The 18,541-nt window shown below is 55.6% G+C and overlaps 1 protein-coding gene across 1 annotated transcript in view; it reads right to left on the bottom strand.

Moving 5' to 3' along the window:
* DNAH17 (dynein, axonemal, heavy chain 17) overlaps positions 1-18,541 on the bottom strand; it is a 104,227-nt gene that overhangs the window by 13,848 nt on the left and 71,838 nt on the right. Inside the window, exons 54-66 of the mRNA XM_006886345.1 lie at positions 17,416-17,511; positions 17,088-17,305; positions 15,170-15,398; positions 14,717-14,832; positions 13,252-13,444; positions 12,800-13,035; positions 11,905-12,027; positions 10,636-10,840; positions 9,582-9,746; positions 9,183-9,323; positions 8,762-8,932; positions 6,792-6,914; positions 1,453-1,646 (exon numbers count right to left, since the gene is read on the bottom strand). Of these exons, the coding sequence (XP_006886407.1) occupies positions 1,453-1,646; positions 6,792-6,914; positions 8,762-8,932; positions 9,183-9,323; positions 9,582-9,746; positions 10,636-10,840; positions 11,905-12,027; positions 12,800-13,035; positions 13,252-13,444; positions 14,717-14,832; positions 15,170-15,398; positions 17,088-17,305; positions 17,416-17,511 (2,210 nt within the window). The remainder of the gene's footprint in view (positions 1-1,452; positions 1,647-6,791; positions 6,915-8,761; positions 8,933-9,182; positions 9,324-9,581; positions 9,747-10,635; positions 10,841-11,904; positions 12,028-12,799; positions 13,036-13,251; positions 13,445-14,716; positions 14,833-15,169; positions 15,399-17,087; positions 17,306-17,415; positions 17,512-18,541) is intronic.

Below are 18,541 nucleotides of genomic sequence, written 5' to 3'. Positions count from 1 at the left end.
GGGGCAGTGACCCAGAGTGGGGGTGGGGGGGCGGTCAGGATTGGGGGGCTTGGGGGCAGTGCCCCAGGATGGGGGGCTTCTTTCAGAGAGGGAATCCAGCTGTTCCCAGCCTTTTCTTCTGTGAGGAGACAGTTGTTGGGGGGATGTGTTTTACACTCTGGCTGTTTGTACCTATAAGCGCCTCATCCTCTCACTGTGGGGAGCAGTGGCAGTGAATGTGGGTCACTTCAGCTTTCAAACGTGCTCAGGGTCAACCAGGAGGGTGGGCAAGGGACCCAGGAGCTAGACAGGGCAGCTCCTCAGATGACCAGAGGCCTCATTCCAGATTCCAGGCTGCTCTAGAAGTTCTGACATTGTTGGGGTGCCCTATAGGGTTCCCTGGGTCAGATGCCCCCCATCTCCCAGATTCTAAATGAAGCTTGCAAATTGAAGTTAGGATGTCGACATCAGTCCAGCGTTCGCGTGGAGGACAAAGGCGGTGTTCCGGGGGGAGTCAGGCTCGTCCCCCCGCAGCTAAGTGGCCGAGAAACTGGAAGACTTTCCAGTGACCTGTGTACTCACAGACTCCTGCGCCCCCGGGGTCCCTCGTCCCTTCCTCACAGGCTCAGAGGGGGAGCAGATGAAGAACAGAAGGTGAAGGGAGTCAGAAACCTCTCCCGGAGGTAAGAGAGGGCAGCTCTCTTCCGGGCTAGGATTCTCAACTCCCATTCCTTGCCTTCTAAATAGTGAGAAAAGAACTCTGTGTGTTAAAGCCACCCCTTGTGGAATTTCTGTTACATCAGAACTGGAGAACAGAGACAGAGGTCATCAAAAGTCTTCAAATGTGGATGGGTTTGCTCTATTTTCTCAAAACATAAAAAAGAAAATTCTAAAAAGACTTTATTTGACTGAGAAAGATGGGACAAATAATGTATACTGCATTGAAACTGATGAGGGAGGAAACTGTTTCAAAGGGATATGTGATTAGGTATTTTTGTCATGATGGGAGTCCAGAACGAAGGTTGCATAGTGGAGTGGACTTGGGGGGAACCTCAACAATGTAAGAATTCTTTTACTTTTCAAAGAGAAGAGCGAACTGGGCAGGGGGAGGTTGGGCAGGGAGAAAAGTGCAACAATGAACGAATGGAAATCCAAAGTCTGTAAACTTTCATCAAAATTAGTAATAATATTTTTTTTTAAAAAAGACCTCATTTGTCTGTCCAGTGAGGCCGGAAATGTCTACACTTTTTTCCTAATCTCGGAGCCTCCCAAGGGCTCGAATGTCCTGCCCACCACCCCCTGAAACCCGTCTATTTCTAAGGGAAGCTTGGAATTGGAATCCAGCCTCTGAAGTGCTAACTGGGAATAGACGTCATTCCCTGAGCCTCAATTTCCTCCTGTAAAATGTGGATAAGCGGCATTCTAGGAAGGTTGACGCGGGAACCCTCCTCCCTCAGCGGCGGGGACACTCACTTGACGGCGTAGGTCATGCGGTCCGGCCGCATGCAGCGGACCATGCACAGTTTCTGCATGGCTGTCTTGTTCTTCCACTCCTTGGGGAAGATCTCCTTTTCTGGGGCTTCCGATTCCACCAGCTTCTTCCACCTCTTGGCCGAGCCCTCAATGTCACTGTCCAGGTTTTTGAACTCGTCCATTTCCGAGAGGGCCTGGGGACACATGTGACAACCCATGCAATCCTTTCTGTTCTGCCCAAGTCCGCCAGGGTCCCCCTTAGAAGGGGGCCACCATGATGCTTAGTGTTCATCTCAACCTTGGCATGCTCAAGGCCAGGGGAGAAGCCACGCAGGGCACGGCCTTCTGCTTGGGAGGTCAACTGAAGGGCCAGGAGCCCGGGGGCACAGCAACTACACAGCTGCTAGCCAAGGTTGGTGGTTCGAACCTAACTGCTCCGTCACTGGGCCATCTACCCCCATAAAGATAAAAAAGAAATGAAACAAGACCCAGTGCCAAGCCGACCCCAGCTCCTCTAGGACAGGACAGCCCTGCCCCATGGGCCTCGAATGCTTGGCAGAGCCTCCCGAGCTGGATGGACGCACACAGCCTCCTCCTTCACCGCTCGGGGAGCTGGGCGTTTCACCGGAAACATTTCTCTCAGCAGCTAAGCACTTACTCACTGAAGCGGGGGTTCCTTTTCTAACCCTCACTGCCCAGGAGTCACTTGTGACTCACAGCGACTCCATCGCTGTCTTTCTGGATGTGGAGAACAGGGCACATCACCACGGTGGTGCTGACACGGCCACAGAGGGCCCTCGACAGGGAGGGCCAGACTCGGGCCACATTCAGCTGCTCGGTGCTGTTCAGTTCCCACTCGGAGCCACCACACGTGTGGAAGACGGAACCCTGCCCGCTCCTGGGTCATCCCCGGTCACTGCAGAGCCCTGGCCCGGCCTGCAGCCTGGTCATCCACCTCGTCCAAGGGCTTCCTGCCTCCCCTGAGCCTCTTCTTTACTCAGCATGTCCCTCTCCAAGACTGGGTCCTCCTGATAACATGTCCAGAGAGCAGGCAGCAGAGTGATGCCACCCTCCCACCCTGCCCTCTTCCCAAGGCACATCTCTTTCTCTTCATGATTGAACAGTTACTGTTCCACAACATACTCCTCACAATTAGTAAGCTGTCGAGATTAGCTAATGTCACGGGCAAGCAAAATCTTGCTGAAGGTTATCCAAAATGACCGGAACTGCCAGAAATACAAGCCGTGGCACTACAAATATCATTGCTAATGCCAAATGCATCCTGGGTGAAAGCACAGAGCACCAGAAGAATGTCTATCTGTGTTCTATTGACCATGCAAAGGCATTTGATCACAGCAAATTGTGGCTAACCCTGAGGAGAATGGGAATCCCAGAACACTTGATTGTGCGGATGCCAAACCTATACCTGGATCGGGAGGCAGTCGTGTGAACAGAGCAAGGGATCACTGCACGGTTCGAAATCAAGAAAAGCGTGCATCAGGGATGCATCCTGTCTCTATGCGTTTTCAATCTATATGTGGAACAGATCATTCAAGAGACTGGACTCCTGAAGAAGAAAGTAGCATCAGGATTGAAGGAAGCCTCATCAATAACCTGTGTTATGCAGATGACACGTTATTTAACGAAATGAGGAGAACTTGAAGTGTTTACTGCAGAAGCTCAAGGACTGCAGTCTTCAATATGGATTGAGGCTCAATATCAAGAAAACACAGATTCTCACCACAGGGCCAATTAGCAGCATCATGAAGGATGGAGAAGAGATTGACGCTGTTAACAATTTCAGCTTGCTCAGCTCCACAATCAACACTATCGGCACCACCAGTGAGGAAATCAAAAGATGAGTTGCTTTGGAAAACTGTGCTGTCAGGGACCTCTCCAAGGTGCTAAGGAGCAACGATGTCAGTCTAGAGACCAAGGTGCGTTTTATCCAAGCCATGATCTTCTCTTACTTGCAATGTACTCTGAATGACTTTCTATGCATCTGAGAGCTGAACAATGACTAAAGATGACAGGAGAAGAACCAATGCCTTTGAGCTGTGGTGCTAGAGGAGAGTAAGGAAAATACTATAGACCTCCAAGAGAACAAACAGGTTTGTGCTGGAGAGGGTGAAACCAGGCTGCTCCTTGGAGGCAAGGATTTTGAGGTTCCGTCTCACATACTTTAGGGCATGTTGCCGGGAGGGACCAGTCCTTGGAGAGGGACGTCATGTTTGGAAGGGTGGAGGGACAGCGCAGGAGAGGAAAACCCTGGATGAGATGGACTGACACAGTGACTGGTGATGAGGGCAGGTGTGTCAGGGACATTGAGATTGGCTAAGACCGGGCAGAGTTCAGAGCTATTGTTCACAGGGTGGTGGTGAGTTATAGTTGACTTGATGGCACATAACAACAATAACAACAGAAATTAGCTATGATCCACAGAGTCACTAAACACAAGTAAACACCTTTCTAGTCAGCATTTGTAGCTTCAGTCAGCATTTGTATGATGTCAACAATGATATCCCTTATTCCATGTCACATCATTACGGCTCCGGAAACCCAGCAAAGTGATGAGAAAGAGACGGGATGCTGCGTCATTACTGATGTCAGATGGATCTTGGTGGAAAGCAGAGAATCCCAGAAAGATGTTTGTGTTTTATTGACTATAGAAAGATATTCAGCTGTGTAGATCATAATGAATTATAGGTAATACTGAGAAGAATGAGAATGCCAGAACACTTAATTGTGCTCATGTGGAATCTGTACAGAGACCAAGGGGCAGTTATTCCACCAGGACAAAGGGATACTGCGTGGTTTAAATAAAAAAAGGTGTGTGTCAGGGCTGTGACATCAGGATTAGAGGAAGACTCACCAGCAGTATGCAGATGGAACAACTTGGTTGCAAGTCTTCTTCTTGATGTATGCATTGCAGCAGATCAAAGACTTTGTCTTAAAAATGGATTACATCTCCACACCAAGAAAACAAAAATCCAGCAGGCAACTTTATGATAAAGGGAGAAAGGACTGAAATTGCCCACAGTTCTTTTTACTTGGTTCCACAACCAGCCCATGAAAGCAGCAGTTAAGAAATGGAAAGATGTGTTTTATTGGGAAAACCTGCTGCTGAGGATTTCTCAAAGTGCTAAAGAGCAACGATGTCCCTTTGAAGACTAAGGTGCACCTGTTTCAGACCATGGTCTTTACAGTTACTTCCTATGCATCTTAAAGTTGGACAGTGAACAAGAATGACAGAAGAACAACTGATGCCTTAGAATTGTGAGGCTGCAAAGAGTGTAGGATGATGGCCAAAAGGACAAAAATAAAAATGTGTCCTGGAGGGAGGGTAGCATTAGTGATTGGAAGCAACAACAGGGAGATTCTGTCTTACACTCTTTGCACATGTTACTAGAAGGAGCCAGTTCTTGGCGAAAGACATCATGCTTGAGAAAGAGGGTCAGTGAAGGAGAGGAAGCCCCTCGAGGACACAGCCTGCCAGGGTGGCTGGAACTACAGGCCGAGGATGAGGATGGCGCAGGTCGGGCTCGTGCTGTTGCACATGAGGGCCTGGGATTCGAGCTGACCGGAGGACATCCAAAACCTTTTTAGGAGCAGCGTAGCACAGTGGTTCAGAGCTGGACTCAGGACCACAGGTACCGAGCTCCAGATGCTGTCTCACCTTCTCAACCTAGACTCGAGGCAGGTTCCCTAGGCTCTGTGTGCCTCAGTTTCTCTGCTTGTAAAACCCCCACTGCCTTCTGCTTTGGCTCTTTGGACTTGAACCCAGGAGAGTCCAGCCTTGGAGAAGAATATCAAGCTCGAACAGTGGAGGGTCAGTGAAAGGCAGAAGGTCCTTCTCCAGATGGATGGATGCAGTGGCTGCAGCGGTGGGTGCAGACAAGGCCTGGGCAGGGCCTGTGCCTGCTATTCGTGGAGCCACTATTAGCCAGAATGGACAGGGGCACCTGAGAACAACACTGCGGCGTTCAAGGCTTCCTGCTGGCGGGAGGGACTCACACATCTTTAAGTGAATAGCTGAGCGCTTAGCCACTGCGTCACCAGGGCTCCAGGCCCCGTAAAGGTCCGCAGGCTTGGGAAACCTAGGGGCTGGTGCTGCTCTGCCCTACAGGCCACTACAGGAGACCCAACGAGAACCCGTGAGGACGCTGGCCTCTTCTCAGTGCACTGCTGCTTTAGGCCTTGATGGGGACGTGGGCCCCAAGAGCTCAGGTGGGAATGTGAGAAGCGCCCTTTGCACTTTCTGGGAAGCAGGGGTGGGGAGGGATGTCCTGGCACTCTGAGACCGGCCTCTCAGCTGCTCTGAGCAAATGGGAAGGGTGGTGATGTCCCTGTGGTGGTGACGTCTCTGTGGAGGGTGGTGATGTCTCTGTGGAGGTGACGTCTCTGTGGAGGTGACGTCTCTGTGGTGGTGACGTCTCTGTGGAGGGTGGTGATGTCTCTGTGGAGGTGGCGTCTCTGTGGTGGTGATGTCTCTGTGGAGGGTGGTGATGTCCCTGTGGAGGTGACGTCTCTGTGGTGGTGACGTCTCTGTGGAGGGTGGTGATGTCTCTGTGGAGGTGACGTCTCTGTGGTGGTGACGTCTCTGTGGAGGGTGGTGATGTCTCTGTGGAGGGTGGTGATGTCTCTGTGGAGGTGACATCTCTGTGGTGGTGACGTCTCTGTGGAGGGTGGTGACGTCTCTGTGGAGGGTGGTGATGTCTCTGTGGAGGGTGGTGATGTCTCTGTGGAGGTGATGTCTCTGTGGAGGTGACGTCTCTGTGGTGGTAACGTCTCTGTGGAGGTGACGTCTCTGTGGAGGGTGATGATGTCCCTGTGGAGGGTGGCGATGTCTCTGTGGAGGTGACGTCTCTGTGGAGGTGACATCTCTGTGGTGGTGATGTCTCTGTGGAGGGCGGTGATGTCCCTGTGGTGGTGACATCTCTGTGGTGGTGACGTCTCTGTGGAAGGTGGTGACATCTCTGTGGAGGTGACGTCTCTGTGGAGGGTGGTGATGTCTCTGTGGAGGTGACATCTCTGTGGTGGTGACGTCTCTGTGGAGGTGACATCTCTGTGGTGGTGACGTCTCTGTGGAGGGTGATGGTGTCCCTGTGGAGGGTGGTGATGTCCCTGTGGAGGGTGGTGATGTCTCTGTGGTGGTGACGTCTCTGTGGTGGTGACGTCTCTGTGGAGGGCAGTGTTGTCCCTGTGGAGGGCGGTGACGTCCCTGTGGACTGGTCACTGGCCCAGCAGGCTTCCTGTCTGTCCCTCTCTCTGTGGGGTCGGGGCTGGGCAGACTTCCAGTCAGTTAGTCATAAACGTCCTGCAAACGAGCCAGTACCAACCTTGATGCCACCCCAGCCCTGGTTCAGCAGGAAGTCCACTGGGGAGACCACCCCCGCCTTGAACGGGAACCGCAGAAGGAAGTCCAGCTCTGCCGGGATCAACTCCTTCTTCATGGACAGAACCTGCGGAGACCGAGCGGCACCACGTGGAGGCTGCCATCCTGGGAAAGGGGTAGGGGGAAGGTGGACGCTGCCCTGGGACCAGACGCCTTGTCCTGCCCCTGAGGACCGGACAGACCACAATAGTTTAATTTTATTATGTTGTAAAATACATATAACATGAACTTGTCACCAATACGAAGCTCTGGTGGCCTAGTGGCAAGATGCTGCGCTGCAATCCCAAAGGCAGGCAGTTCGAGGCCACCAGCTGCTCCGTGGGAGAAGGAGGGGCAGTCTCCTCCTGTGTAATTAACTGCCTCTGACAACGCGCTGGAGGGTCAGCTGTGGGTCCGTTGTGACTCTACAGTAACAACAACAGACATTTGTACATGTACCAGGCTGTGCAAGCACTACCTCTATCTTGTTCCAGAACATTCTCCACGTCACACAGGAAACCCATCCAACTGCATTAGGTCTCCCTTCCCCCACTCTCACTCCTGATGACCACTGACCTACCGTCCACACACACCTCACGTGCACACCGTCTGCACGTGGTGCCGCAGCCCTGGGCGTTCAGGGCGGTGTGACTGGCCCCAGGCCTGCTACACCGTCACGCAGCTCTGAGCTGGGACTGCCCCACAGCTGCCCCTCCAGTGGTTTTCAGAGGCTGGAAATCACACGGGAGGACGCTGCCCATCCCACCGAGCAGCGGCGGGACACAAACCCCAAGCCTTCTGGCTGGTAGTGCAACCGGCCACGAGTTTTGTGTTGATTTTTAATGTGAATGGGGGCCGACCTCTGACCTTTTGGTAAGGAGCCCAGTGCTTCACTGTTGCGTCACCAGCACGCCTTAAGCCCTGCTTTAAATATAATGAGAGGCTGTGACCTTGAAAAATGCTCTTTAATTACACCAGCACCCACCTTCAAGAGCTGCTATCAAGATCCGGGAAGGCGGAGACTCCTAACAATACGCACATGAGAAAAACACACGTAACTAATCAGAACAGTAAACCACACACGTCATCTCTTTACTTGCCAAGTAAAGATGAAGCTGGAACAGTGACTGAGAAAAGTAGCTGCTTTTAATAAACAAAAGCCCTCCTATGATACGGAGAGCATTCTAATAATGGATGGTTAGAAATGTTTCCACTTTAAAGAACTTTTTGTTGTGGTTTGAGTGAGAGTTTACAGAACAACTTGGTTTTGCATCTAACCATTGGTACCAATTGGACTTCTGACATTGTTTGCAAGTCTCCCAGGGTAGCAGCACTCTCCCCACTTCCTCTCTGTAGTTCCCATTTCCGCTCAGCCTTCTAGCCTCCCCTCTCCTGCCGTCTGCTTTACCTGGGAAAATGCTGCCTTTTTCCTCTCCTATGGCTGTTTGCTCTACGGGCTATGCTCGTCCTGGTGTTATTCATCACCTGACAGGCCTGTCTACTGTCTGACTGGAAGCTGAATCACAGAGTCCAAGCTTGAAGGACAGCCTAAAGTCATAGTCTCAAAGGTTCCACCCGTCTCTCTGAGGTCAGGAGATCTGGTTTCTTACAATTTTGAGTTTTGTTCCCCATTTTTCTCCCACTCTACCTGGAACCGTCTAGGGTCATCCCTGTTACATGGTTTGATTGTTGAAGGTGATGCCTGTCACCAGTAAACACTCTTATCTACAATCTTCTCAGGGCAAAAGAGGCCCACAGAGCGCCCTGCTTGCTCCCTAACTGCCTCCAGGCCCCTCAGGTCCCCGTCACAACGTCCAGGACGTCACCAGCCTCCCAGCCCTGGTAACAATGCAGGTTTTGCACAGGGTCTGGGGCGAGCCTGAGAACCTGCATTTTCAGCAAGCCCAGGGGGCCTCCCTCGGCAGCAGACATTACCTGGAACGTCACCTGGGCCAGGAAGATGAGCTTGTCGCGCTCGAAGAGGCCACGGGCCGTGTACATGTAGACAGAGTAGGTGATCTCATCTGTCAGGTTGATGACACGCTGCTTCACGTCCTCTGAGGGTGCGGTCCTCTGGATGGCCTTCTCGAACACCACATTGAAGGCCTGGGGGGCAAGGGGGGCTCAGTGGTGGAGGGGCGGTCCTCTGAGGGCCTGGGGGTGGGAGGGGTGGTCTTTGGAGGGGCAGGTGGGGTGGAAGCCCTGCTGGACAGGTGGACAGTGCAGGTGCTGGCAGGTCAGGAGTCCCTGGTCTGAGCCTGTCCCCATCTCTCTAGCCACCCCTCCACCCCACACCTGCAGCCTGGGCCAGATGGCGGGGAGACCAGGGCCCAGCCTGGCCGCAGGGGCAGCGCACCTTGAGCGAGAACTGGTAGATGGGATTGATTTTGTTGAGGTCATTGAGAATGAAATAGAGGAGGGAGGCCCTCTCCGCCGCCGGCCGGTAGTTCTCTCTCGCCTCGTTGATCTTCGCCTCGGTGATCTTGGCCTCATGGACCTCGTCACAAACAGGGGGCCTGAATAGGACTGGCCCTGGGGCCCCACTATTAGCAGCACCCCAAACCCTGAGGGTTCTTGGACTTAACCTGGGGCATTTTGGAGGAGAGGGGACCCTCTCCGAGCCCTGGGCCCCAGGAGTTCACTGGTGTAACTGTGGCCTCTTGTCACTTAAGCCACCTCCCCTGCAGGACAGAGTGCAGAGCGCCCCATTACTGGCCAGGCCCCATGTGGATATGCCCCACAAACGTCAGCCCACCTTCTCCTCGATCTCACTGGCCGTGTGCTTGGTGGTCTCCAGGTTCTCCACTAAAGCTGTGTCCCCCAGGAAGTTCCCCGAGGCAGCCGACAGCCGGGCCAGCAGCGAGTCTTCCAGCTCTTTGAGGACAATCTTGAACTCGTTCTGAGACTTGGTGAGGTTCGCCTGTGGAGACGGGGAGACCCAGAACGGTCGGTGGTGGCAGAGAGCAGGGACAAGGGGGACTCCTGTCCCAACTCCCAGTCTTGCCCCCTGAAGCTCAGAAGCACCCCCTCCCAGAGTCCTTGGGGTCAGGGTGCGAGCCGTGTGGGGTGTGTGCGGACATGGGCTGACCCTGGACTCCTCTGAGCCCCTGTGTGTCTGCCCGAGGGCAGCGAGGACTCTGGTCAGGCTGCTGAGTGCTGCTACAGGGCGGGCAGCGCTGTCCAGGGCGCATCGGTGGCTCAGTACTAGAACTCTCGTCTTCCCGTGCAGAAGACCTGGGTTCGATTCCCTGCCAAGGGCCCTCATGCCCTGCCACCACCTGTCTGTCAGTGGGGGCTTGTGTGTTGCTCTGCTGCTGGATACGTTTCACTTAGACAGGTCTGGGGTCCCACCTGTCCTGGGGCTCCCAGCTCCCACCTTCAGTCAGTCTTGACTTCAGGGCATCCAGTGCCACCAACAGTGCACCCCTGTGACACCCGTCACGTAAATGAAGTTCCCCGTTATCTAGAGCTGCCCTTGGGCACTGGATGACAGGCAGCTGAGCAGAGGGGAGACCTACTCTGTACAAGAATCAGCTCACACAGTGTGGACGTGACAGTGCGGAAAGCCGAGATTCCTCAGGAGAAGCAGAGGAGCACGCTGGAGTGGAAGCGGGGGTCAGGGACCCTCACACAGGCCTGGCGTCCCCTCTGTCCTGGGGCTCCTGGCCCCCACCTTCCATGAACCCCAACTCCGGGCCCCCTCTGTCCTGGGCCCTCTTCTGCCCCAGAGCCCTCTCTGACCAGGGTCCTCCTCTATCCTGAGGTCCCTGGCCCCCACCTCCCGTCCACCCTGATTCCAGGCCCCTCACCTTCAGCTGCTCGAGGTCGGGGCGCTCTTTGGCGACCACTGCCGCCAGGAGCTGGTCTTCGAGCCCGTCTCTGGTGACCAGGAAGTTGATGAGGGTGCACTGGGCCTGCATCTCGGGCTTGTAGTGCGGGTTGAAGTACTTGGTGTGCAGGATCAGGTGGAAGTTGGGGTGGTACTCCACCTCCTTGTCCCCGATCTTGATGTACCTGGCAGTGAGTGGAGGGGGGCCAGGGTCACAGAGGCGCAGCCACCTTGCACCCGGCCCCTGGTTCTGGCGCTGCCTCGGAGGTCACCATTTTGAGGCCTGGCAATGTCTGCTTTGGTGGAACAGACCTGGCACGGTGCTGCCCCTGGGCGGCGCTGAGGCCTGAGGCTTCACAGTGGTCACTGGCAGAGGCTGTGACCTGTGACCCTGGCCCTGGGCAGCACTGAAACGTGGGGCTTCACGGTGGTCACTGGCAGAGGCCTGGGACCCTACCTCTGGCCTCTGACTTGGGACCTTACAGGAGACGCACCCTCTTTCCTGGGTGGGACCAGTCAGAGGTGGAGGTCGTGGTGGTGTCATGAATGCACTAAAGCCACTGAATTAATCCCGTGAAAATGGTTACTTTTATGCTGTGTAACTTTCCCCTCAACAAGAGCAAAATAAGTAACACAGATTCAGGACATGCAAAATGCATCAAAATCAAAAGAAGAAAAACGTCTCCGTAAGGAGATGGCCCTCAGTAGGACACTCTCTCTCTCTCTCTCTCTGGACCTCTTTCCCTCCCTCTTTCTTTCTCTCTCTGTCGTGTTACTGGCCACTAGGAACTGACTCTCAGTTGACTCTCTATTGGGCTTCTGAGGTAAATCGCCTGGGGAGGGGGCAGGGAGGAGATTTGCCCATCTGTCACCCACAGAGCAGCTGGTGGATTTGAACCCCTGGACTAGCAGCACAACTCCCCACGGACTATGCCTCCTAAGCTCCTCGTCAGGGGTGTGGGCCCCCCAGTTCCTAGTCCTGATCATCAGGGCAGTCAACCCCCAAACCACACACAGCAGGTTCCGACTCCCAGTGGCCTGCAGGTCCCTGAGGCTGCGAGCTGACAGGAATGTTCTCTTGTGATGCACTCGAACTGACGGCCTTTCCCTTAGCATCCCAAGGCCTTGCCCACCGCACCACCAGGAGAGCCGAGGCAATTCCAGGAATGTCCCCAGCAGACATGGCCTGGCCTCGTTTCCAAGGACGTTCACCCCCCGGCTGACCCCCAGCCTGAAGGCCACAGCTTACTTTCCCTTTTTGATGGTGTTTCGGCCCAGAAGGGGGTCCAGCACAGGGTCCACGGTCTCGCCAATGTTTTCGATGAGCAGGGTGTCACCTTCTGAGATGGCCTGCTCGATGATGTCCAGGTAGCTGTGGGCACACAGAAGCGGTGTTGTCCTGCTCGACACGGCCAGCTGAAGCCATGGAGTCCCTGTGGACTCACGGTGCCCCGTGCGTTACAGGTTAGAATGGCTTCTTTGGCAGGGCGCCGTTTGCCAGGCCTTTCATCCGTGGCACTGCTGATGAGTTCAAACGGCCAGATGTTTGGTTATGAGTAGAGGGCAGAGGGTCCAACCCAGGGACCGTAAGACACAGTGACAAGGGAACAGTGATCAGCTGCTGACTTCTCAGAGAAGGCACACGAGAAGAGGACCACAACACACTCCCTCCCAGAACCTGACAGTGAGCCTGTTTCCAGAGTTCAAGGAAGAGCTGAGTTTTCATTCTGTCACTGTTACCCACAAGGGATGAAAGTGAAGAGAAAACAGCCAGCCCTGCGCTCCTAAGCATGGGGTTCCCAGAGACTTGCACCCCTTTGAGAAATGGGGGATGCCTGGTGTCCACAAACACAGGAGCCCATCCAGCCTGCAGGGGGCCCATCCGGCCTGTGGGGGGCTGTCCTTCCTGTGGGGGGGCCTGTCCTTCCTGTGCGGGTCACCCATCTGGCCTGTGGGGGACCTGTCCAGCCTGTGGGGGCCCATGCTGCCTTTGAGGATCCGCCCAGCCTGTGGGGGCCCCGTCTTGCCTACGGGGGACCTGTCCTGCCTGCGGGGGGCCTATCTGGCCTGTGGGGGGCCCATGCTTCCTGCAGGGGACCCACCCGGCCTGAGGGAGGCCCGTTGGCCTGCAGGGGCCCACGCACCTCTTCTGGCCCAGACGGATGGCCTTCAGGTCACTCCCATACTTGCTCTTGATCCACTTGATCCCCTGCAGCTGAGCATCGACGATGAGGGGCCAGCGCTCCGTATTGCACAGGATGGTGGCATTTTCCGTGGACATGCGGTCACTGGGAAGGCCCTGGTTGTTCCAGGTGGCCACATCCGCATCGTCCGTCAGCAAAGACAGGGGGTCCAGGCCTTCCGTGGTGGGGATGGGGACCTGTGAGGGGGCCAGGGAACCTCACAGCAGCTGGTCGTGGTGGTCCCGAGCTCAGATGCCCTGCTGACCCCTCTCCTGGAGTGGTCCAGGCAGGAGCCATGTCCACGGCGGCCATGCTGGGCCACAACCCGGACCCCAGAGGGGCTGAGGCCTCCTCTGGGATGTGTGGTGCCCCTCCCTGGTTGCCTGGATAACGCATACACCTGAGTCTCTCACCTCTAATTTATTTATGTAAGGGACCCAGAATTTCTCCATCAGCTCGTTTCGGTATTTCTTGGTGAAGTAGCCCACATAGGAAACGAAGGCGGAGATCAGCAGAACATCCCCACACAGGGTGACCCCCTGCTTCTTAAAGTTCTCCACGGATTCTGCCCAGCGCACGTTCTCGGAGGCCAGTCCTCCCACCAGCCTGCGGGGGGTGTGAGCGGTTAGAGGGGATCAGAGATGCTTTGCGGTGGGGTTGAAGACCAGTGTGGTGCTGTCCACCCTTAGACTTTGGGGGCCTTGGGCATATGGAGTTCAGTGAAGGAGCTGAACGTGGACCATGATGGGGTGACACTTGCTGGGGAACGCCACAGCCTTGTGCCCTGCACCCCGACATCTGCACCGATGCCTCAGCCACAGCAGTGTTTTTTGTCATTTTTCTGGCATGCTGAGCATGCCGTCTGGACGCACTTGGGTAAAGGTTTCTGACTGGAAGGGGTGGAGGTTGAGGTCAGTGTAGGTGTGGTGACCACAGCACAGTGTGGTGTCCAGGGGGTCACAGGGTTCCAATGACTGATTCTGGGGAAGTAGGTTGTGAGGTTTGTCTTCTGAGGGGCCTCTAGGTGGACTGGAGCCAATGTGCATGGCCATTCCCACCAGCCAGGGACCCTGATATTCTCGTGATTGGAAAGTTAGACACAGGGACACAGTGTGAGATCATGTGGGATGGAGGTAGAGATTAGAGCGTGTAGCCACTAGGTAAGGACTGGCAGCAGGTGTGGCCACAAGCTGGGAAAGAGGGGACTGACTGCCCACCAGAGCCTCTCGAAGGAGTCCCCCCTGCCTACACCACTGTTCACAGACATCTGACCCCTAGAGCGAGAGAAGGAATGTCTGTGGTTTGAAATCCTCCAGTAGCCCAGTAAGCCAGCACAGTGCTTAAAGAGTGAGACAGCACAGGGCTGAGACAGCACAGGGCACAGTGAGACAGCACACAGTGAGACAGCACAGGGCTCAGACAGCGCAGGGCTCAGACATCACAGGGCTCAGACAGCACAGCACACAGTGAGACAGCACAGCCAGTGCTCAGACAGTGCAGCGCACAGTGAGACAGCTCAACACTCAGACAGAGCAGCGCACAGTGAGACAGCATAGCGCTCAGACAGCACAGGACACAGTGAGACAGCACGGCGCTCAGACAACACAGCACACAGTGAGAAAGCACAGGGCTAAGACAGCACAGCACACAGTGAGACAGCACACAGTGAGACAGCACAACACACAGTGAGACAGCACAGGGCTCAGACAGTGCAGTACACAGTGAGACAGCACAGCGCACAGTGAGACAGCAACAGCACTCAGGTTGATGCCACAGTGTACACCCAGGGCAGGGGGCCCTCCCTTGCCCCAGTCCCTGAGCTATGCCACTTCCAGGAGACTGGAAAGGTGTGCCTGGGGCAGGGCTGGGAGTCGCTACCTGTTGGCCAACGAGATCACTCTGTTGGTGGCGTCGGCCTCTTGCTGGCACTTGATCTTCTCTGCCGTGGCCTTCTCAAATGCTGATGTGAGGTTGCTCAAGTTGGCATTGAGTTCCTGGAGAACAGTGGGGTGAAAAGGTCCAGATGCCAAGCCAGTCCCTGGAGAAGGGCACTGTGCTTGGAAAAGCGGAGGGTCAGTGGAAGAGGAGCTGGGCCGACACGGGCCACACTGGCGCGCAGGGATCGTGCGGCTGGGGCAGGACGGGCAGGGCTTCGTTCTGCTGTGCGTGGGGTCGCCGTGCATCGGAGATAATTTGATGGTGCCTGACAACAAGTGGCTCCCAGGGACAAGGCTGAGTGTGCCCCCCAAGCCCCCGATCGTGCCAGCACACCCCACATGCAGACATGGAGGCCTCCCTCCGCGGTCCCACGGGCAGGCGGCCAGCTCTCACCGCTATCTTGTTCTTGATACGGGACAGCTTCTCCTGGGCCTCGGCCAGCTCCGCGTTCGCCTCCTCCAGGGCCTGCCGCTTGGGGGCCACGTCGCAGTAGACCTCGTAGAAGCGGACGATGTTGATGCACCAGGAGCACAGCCCGGCCGCGGCCGTGGACTTGGACCGGATGAACTCGGGGTCGAACGTGGGGTTGCCTTGGTAAGGCCTGCAGGGGGGACGGGAGGTGCTGACCGGGGAGGGCAGGGCCAGGGTTTGTTCCCAACCCTGCGTGCTGCGTGGACACCCTGCTTGAGCCACCACAAGGGGGTGTGCGGAGTTTTGTTCCATTTTGTCTGACATCTTAACACCCCCCCCCCGAGTGTACCCACAAAAAACGGCGCCTGCAGCGAGCACTGAGCTCACCTCCGGAGCTCTGACGCCCGATGTTTAGATGACTGGACCGCAGCGTCAGCTCACCAGCATAGGACAGGCCTGTCCACCTTTCACCCAGCACACGCGGCGCTCCACGGCGTGCCCTCGGCCCCTCCCTTGCCTTCGCTGATGACCAATGAGGTCCAGGGTGATTCTGGCATTGTCAGTTTCTTCTCTTGTCCACACTCAGCAGAGCAGGACACAGTCGGCCTGCTCCCATCCACCCTGCAACCCACTGCATCAAGTCAATCGTGACTCTCAGCGACCCCCCCTCCATCAATTTCCCAGACCAGTAGCCTCTACAGGAGGACACTGGCCATCTTTCCTCGGCAGAGTGGCTGGCAGGTTCGAACCAGTGACCTTTCAGTTGCCAGCGTACCCTGTAACGCCCTGAACCACTGGGGCTGCGTATCCCTTGATTTCACCCACAGAGACTCTCAAACTTGGCACCATTAGTACCATCTCAGAGGGCGCTCTGGTGGCCTCGTGGTAAGAAGCTGCACTGCAACCCCGAAGGCACGCAGTTCAAAGCCATCCCCATGCCTCCTCCTGGGTGAGTTACAGCCTCTGAAAACCCCCTGGAGAGTCAGCTGCGAGTTGAAGGCATACACCAAGTGTCAACTCGCAGTCTCCTCACAGCTGGCACGCCCCACACCTGGCATGTGTTAGGGACATTGTTGCTGTCATACTGAACAGGATGCAGCGTAAGAGGGACAAGGAAGAAAGGCCTAGCACTCGCAAATGTCATCCAGTAACAACCGTGTGAATCACCATGGTCTGGTCTGCTGGTCAACACTGGGGTTGTGGAGTTTCATTCCATCACGCACAGGCTGTCAGGAGTCAGGGCCCACCTGTCTAATCAGTTAAAGGCCTTAAGAGCAAATCCTAGGGCGCTCTGGTGGCCTAGTGGCAAGAGGCTGCACTGCAATCCCAGAGTACGTGGTTCGAATCCACCAGATGCTCTGCTGGAAAAGGAGGGACAATCTCCTGTACCAGTCAGGTCTGATTTGACAGCATGCGCCCGCGCGCGCACACACACCATTTAAAAAAATCCATTAAAAAAAAAAGAGCAAATCCTGTCAAGGTGACAGCCTTGGACGTCCTATGGGGCAGTTCTCCGTCCTGTGGGGCCGGTGGGGGTCACAGCAGCTGAGATGGCAACATCTACAGTGGGTGACATCTCTACTAAAGCAGATGACCTTTCATCATCACACGGGTGGGCCTTGCCCAATCAGATGAGAGCTGTAAGAGCCAATGCCGAGGTCCCTGCGGAGGAGGCTTCTGCTCAGGACAGAAGCAGAGCCATCCTGCCTGAGTGTCTCGCCTGCCCCTGACCTGAGGATTCTGGACTGGGCACCCCCGGGCCTGTGAGCTGTCCACCTAGAGCTCCACTGTGATCCTGCCCGCCCTGGACAGCCCAGGGGCTCTTTGCTGGGGTGCACTAGTGGGACAGTTGGAGCCCCCCAACCCCAGGATTCAGTCCCCGAATCCAGCCCTGACGCACTTGAACGCCTTCAGACAGGCCTCCGGGATGTGCTCCTTGTCGAACTTCTTCAAAGAGTCCAGGAAGGTGTCCACTTTGCCCATCATGATCTTGGCCGCCTTCCAGCTCTTGTCTTTCGGTATCTTGCCCCCAGGTGCGGTCAGGATCATGACGGCGGCCGTGACATTGACTACGGCGTCGGGAGGGGACCCGAAAGACTTCAGCTCCGTCAGGTTGTTCTGCACACAGTGGGAGGGCGCTTGTTCTGAGAGGGGATTTGGGCAGCCAGGAGACCAGGGGGCCTGCCCACGCAGGGTCTGCAGGGCCTCGCTCCCTTCAGCCTCCTCACCTTGTTCAGCGTGTCCAGGGCCTCCTGGGCTGCGAGCAGCGCCGGCTCTGCTTTGGCCAGGTCAGTCTCACAGGCCTTTTGCTTCTCAGTAACGTTCTGGAAGGAGGTTGGGTGAGAAGGGTCAGTCAAGCTCCTTCATGGGGACTGATTCTGGGGGAAGCCCTGGGACTAACCTCTCGACAGGTGGACAGAGCCAAGGCCCCTGTGACTGGAACTCATGGGTGACTGCCCCACCCTCTCCAGCCGCTTGCTGCATCCCTGCATCCTGTGTCCCTGAGTCCCTGCATCCCTGCATCTGTGTCCCCATGTCCCTGCATCCCTGTGTCCATGTCCCTGAGTCCCTGTGTCTTTGTACTGCTGAGTCCCTGTATTCCTGCATCCCTGTGTCTGTGTTTCTGCATCCCTGTGTCCTTAAGTCCCTGTATCTCTACGTCCCTGCATCCCTGAGTCCCTGCGTCCTTGTGTCCCTGAGTCACTGCATCCCTGTGTCCAAGTCCCTATGTCCCTGCATCTCTGCATCCTTGTGTCCCTGTGTCCCTGCATCCCTGCATCCCTATGTTCCTGCATCCCTGAGTCCCTGAGTCACTGCATCCCTGTGTCACTGAGTCCCTATATCCCTGCATCTCTGCATCCTTGTGTCCCTGTGTCCCTGCATCCTGCATCCCTGTATCTCTGTGTTCCTCTGCACTCACAAGGACAGACTGAGCTCTGTCCCGGCCTCTGTCCATCTGCCTCTTTGCCCTGTACCCCAGGGCTGGGGTCAGGGAGAACAGACCTCAGATTTCTTCCTGATTTCACATTTCCCAGGCTGAGGGGACCCCGGGACCACCAAGGCCCTTGTATCTTATTGTCTTTTGGTGGCTTGTGCCATCCATCCAAAAGGAACGTTCCAGAAGGTTTGTACTCTGGTACCTCAGTCCCTCACTAAGCGTGAGGAAGCCTTTCTTCATGTATGCACCCCTGCACACAGGCTCCCTTCATTCATTCATTCATGCAAGTGTGTTCATTCATACAGACACATGTATTTGATCACACACACTCATTCATTGATGTGTTCACACAATCGTGCACCCCTTCATTCATGCAGAAAGGCACACCTTCCTTCATTCACACAGGCAGGGGTTCG

The sequence above is a fragment of the Elephantulus edwardii genome, unplaced genomic scaffold (genome assembly GCF_000299155.1).
Source record: "Elephantulus edwardii isolate Elephantulus edwardi_28Jun2011 unplaced genomic scaffold, EleEdw1.0 scaffold00048, whole genome shotgun sequence".
Classification (NCBI taxonomy): Eukaryota; Metazoa; Chordata; class Mammalia; order Macroscelidea; family Macroscelididae; genus Elephantulus; species Elephantulus edwardii.
The sequence above is the reverse complement of the archived record's forward strand: the minus strand, read 5'-3'. Positions and strand labels throughout refer to the sequence as shown.